The sequence below is a fragment of the Rutidosis leptorrhynchoides genome, chromosome 3, assembly GCF_046630445.1.
Source record: "Rutidosis leptorrhynchoides isolate AG116_Rl617_1_P2 chromosome 3, CSIRO_AGI_Rlap_v1, whole genome shotgun sequence".
In the NCBI taxonomy this organism is placed as follows: Eukaryota; Viridiplantae; Streptophyta; class Magnoliopsida; order Asterales; family Asteraceae; genus Rutidosis; species Rutidosis leptorrhynchoides.
Window position 1 is genome coordinate 170,013,940 of NC_092335.1, and position 3,065 is coordinate 170,017,004.

Consider the following 3,065-nt stretch of genomic DNA (forward strand, 5'->3'; position numbering starts at 1 on the left):
ATTTTTTTATGAATATTTTATATTTTTTGTGATTATACATTTGTTCATAATTAAGTTCGTAGTTTTTGATTTGTTTTCGTTAAAATTGATGATTCATTTTGTTAGGTTATAGGTTTTGATATCTTCATTTGGGGCATGATTATTTATATTAGGTCTCTTTATAGATAGTGTGGTAACTGTTTCTTTTACACTGTTATATAAGATTTCAATACAAAATAATTTGTTGTATCACAAGATTAGTCCATTTTTTAAGGTTTGTTCATTTTTTGGAACTGGAAGCAATTTGGAAGATGATACACACTGGCCTTTGTTCATTCTACACTATGGAAATTGGGCGTAACATCATCTTCAACCAGTTTGTTCGATTAGGATTTTCCGTTATTAGTAAGAGATTAGGGTTTTTTCGTTATTAAATCAATTGAACTTTCATTTCTCTTTTTTGGTGTTTTTTATGCTTTATTTATTGATGTTAATCTACGCCGTGTTTGTTTTTTCCGACTGATTGTTGTCTTTGGTCATTTCAGAATTAGTTTTCGATTTTTAGTATGCATGTATCGATACGTATTGTTGTCATGTTTTTGTATTCTTTGTTTTTAGGTACTGTTGGATTCTCATCCGATATCAAATTTGGTTTCGGTTTCAGATTGCGTAATTGTGTGCTTTATTGGTGACGGTAATATACGTTATTTTCTTCACAATTATTTTGCTTTTTTTGTATACATGTTTTATGTTGTAACCTGCAGATTATTTTTTATGTTTATTACTTAGCTTTTCATGGGAGATTTTTGATGTTGTTCGTTAATTATTTTCGTCAAGGTAATACATATTATTACTGATCGTGTTTTTTTTTTTTTTTTTTGTGTGGGTTTATATTGTATTTGTCAATTTTTAGGTTGCATATTCTCTTATGTGATTCTTATATGCTTTCATTTGTTTAGTTTGTTTTTGCACTTGTGCTTTCGTTATTAATGATTGTTACGGTACAATAGTTATGTATCAAGATGACCGTAGTGTTAGTTTTGATCCTCTCGCGCAGCCTGCACACGAGACGACTTTTGTTGCTGCAACTTCAGGCATTGGTACGGTTCATATGTTTTTATGCTATTGATTGATCAACTCATTTAAGTGAATATATTGATGTTATGATTGATGCTTACCTTTGGTGTTTTTATGCTTTGTCTTAGATTTGCTGGGTACCTCGGAACGTGTCGAGATTATAGGTAATATCTTTAATTTTTGTTTTAAAAGTGTTCTTACCGTGTTGAAGAACTGTTGTTTCTTTGTTTCCAGTAAAGTCTATCATCTTTTGCTGACATGAGTCCTAGCTATACATGAATTTTTGTTTCCATGGAAACTATGCTTTGTTGTTGTAATATCAAACCTTTTTGTAAGTCGCTTAATTATGTGCTGTGATAAAGCAGTAGGTCATAAATTTTGGAGTCACTATTTGATAATATTATTTGATTTGAATAATATTTACTATTTAATAATATTATATCATCGTGGGTCTCTTATTTAGTTAGTAATTTTTTTATGGTGGGTCGGTTGTGTGCTTTGTCGAGTGGTTGTTCGATTTGAAGTAGACTTCATTTGGGCAGGTCAAGTGGTACCTGACTTGGTTATGGGCCTGTAATCTTTTAGTTTGAGTTTTTGTTGGTGTCTATAGTGTGGCGGTCTTTGATTTGATTTGACAAAAGGTCATAATGGTTTGAAGGTAAGGTTCGTATTTTATAAAATAAATACGTAGTATATTTTATAAAGACGTTTCAAGCAGTTCCCGTTGGCTCACAAGCATTATTGGATGGCTCATGGATTTCCGCTAAGGCTGCACAACTATCTTTAGTCGTTTTGATATAATCATTAGTCAACAATAATATTTTGTGCATTTATTGCTTTTAGTTTCTTATGTTGATTTGCTAATATGATAACAATATTAGCAAGTGATGGTTTTAAAAGTTTGTAACTTATAGTGGTTTATTGCAATTTATGTTTTGAATGTTTGCATAATCTTGAGATATGAGATATGGGTTTTTGGTTTGTAGGTTCACAACGGACCGATGAAGAACACATGATAGGTTCTAATAGGTTGTCAAGAGATTGTTTAGGTATAACAAGACACTACCTTACTACAAGAATACCATCTCAAGTTGCAATTCATGCCCAGAAAGCAAAACGATATCTCTAGGAGAAAGAGATGGTCCAACTTCTTCGATATTGTAGTTGATGATGTAATTTTGTTGGGCAAGACATTATGTGCTAATTGGTCACTTGGTTGTGATTTTCTAAACTAATACAAGTACTTTCTTAATCTTAATTATAAAACAGTAGTTAAAGAGATGGTTCAACCTCTTCGATATTGTTGTTGATGTAATTTTGTTGGACAAGACACTATGTGCTAATTGGTCACTTGGTTGTAGATTTGTAATTTTCTAAACTAATACCAATACCTCTACTTTCTTAATCTTAATTATGAAATAGCAGTTAAGTATTGTATTAGTTGGGCAAGAAATCCTATGGTATGAATATTGATTGTGATTTACTCGGTTCAATTTTGCACCACTATCATAAAATGTGGTTAAACGTGTTCTTAAACATATTAATTGCTTTGTGTTAATATGTAGGGTTTAGGTAGACGATTCTTACGCAGAACAATTGTGAGGATGCATACGATATACTTTAGTAGCCCGTTTCATTAAAACAAGTTATTGGGAATGTTCATGACGGATGTGGCATTTAACTTTTTGAACCATCATATTATAATTACTTGAAAACTAATCACATCCTTAATAATCACTAAATAGTCTCTACATGTCAATAATGCTCATGAAGTTTTATTTCAATCTTTCATGCATTCTTCAATTTCATCAAGTTTTTTTTTGTGATTTTTTGACTTTGTGACTCATTACATTTGGTACCACAATGTAATGAATCATTTGTTTATGTCTTATATCAATACCTTCGTAAAATCAATAGATCCATTATATTTAATTTCTTGAATAATCCCGCGAATTCGCGGATCTTTGACTAGTATGTATATAAACCACAAATCGAATTTAAAACCAAAA

At 30.9% G+C, this 3,065-nt stretch overlaps 1 protein-coding gene across 1 annotated transcript; it reads left to right on the forward strand.

The window, feature by feature from the left end:
- Nucleotides 1-323: 323 nt before the first annotated feature.
- Nucleotides 324-2,185, forward strand: LOC139900598 (uncharacterized). The gene is made up of 6 exons (XM_071883362.1): nt 324-377; nt 598-648; nt 744-816; nt 990-1,079; nt 1,185-1,220; nt 2,043-2,185. The coding sequence occupies exons 1-6, from the start codon at nt 324-326 to the stop codon at nt 2,183-2,185; spliced, it is 447 nt and encodes a 148-aa protein (XP_071739463.1).
- The last annotated feature ends 880 nt before the right edge of the window (nt 2,186-3,065 follow it).

Bases quoted from the DNA above. Each gene is read 5' to 3' on its own strand.
- LOC139900598 (XM_071883362.1), top strand. From the start codon at position 324: ATGGAAATTGGGCGTAACATCATCTTCAACCAGTTTGTTCGATTAGGA. The intron at 378-597 runs GTTATTAGTAAG...CTTTGTTTTTAG, and splicing joins TTGTTCGATTAGGATTTTCC to GTACTGTTGGATTCTCATCC. The intron at 1,221-2,042 runs GTAATATCTTTA...TTTGGTTTGTAG, and splicing joins GGAACGTGTCGAGATTATAG to GTTCACAACGGACCGATGAA.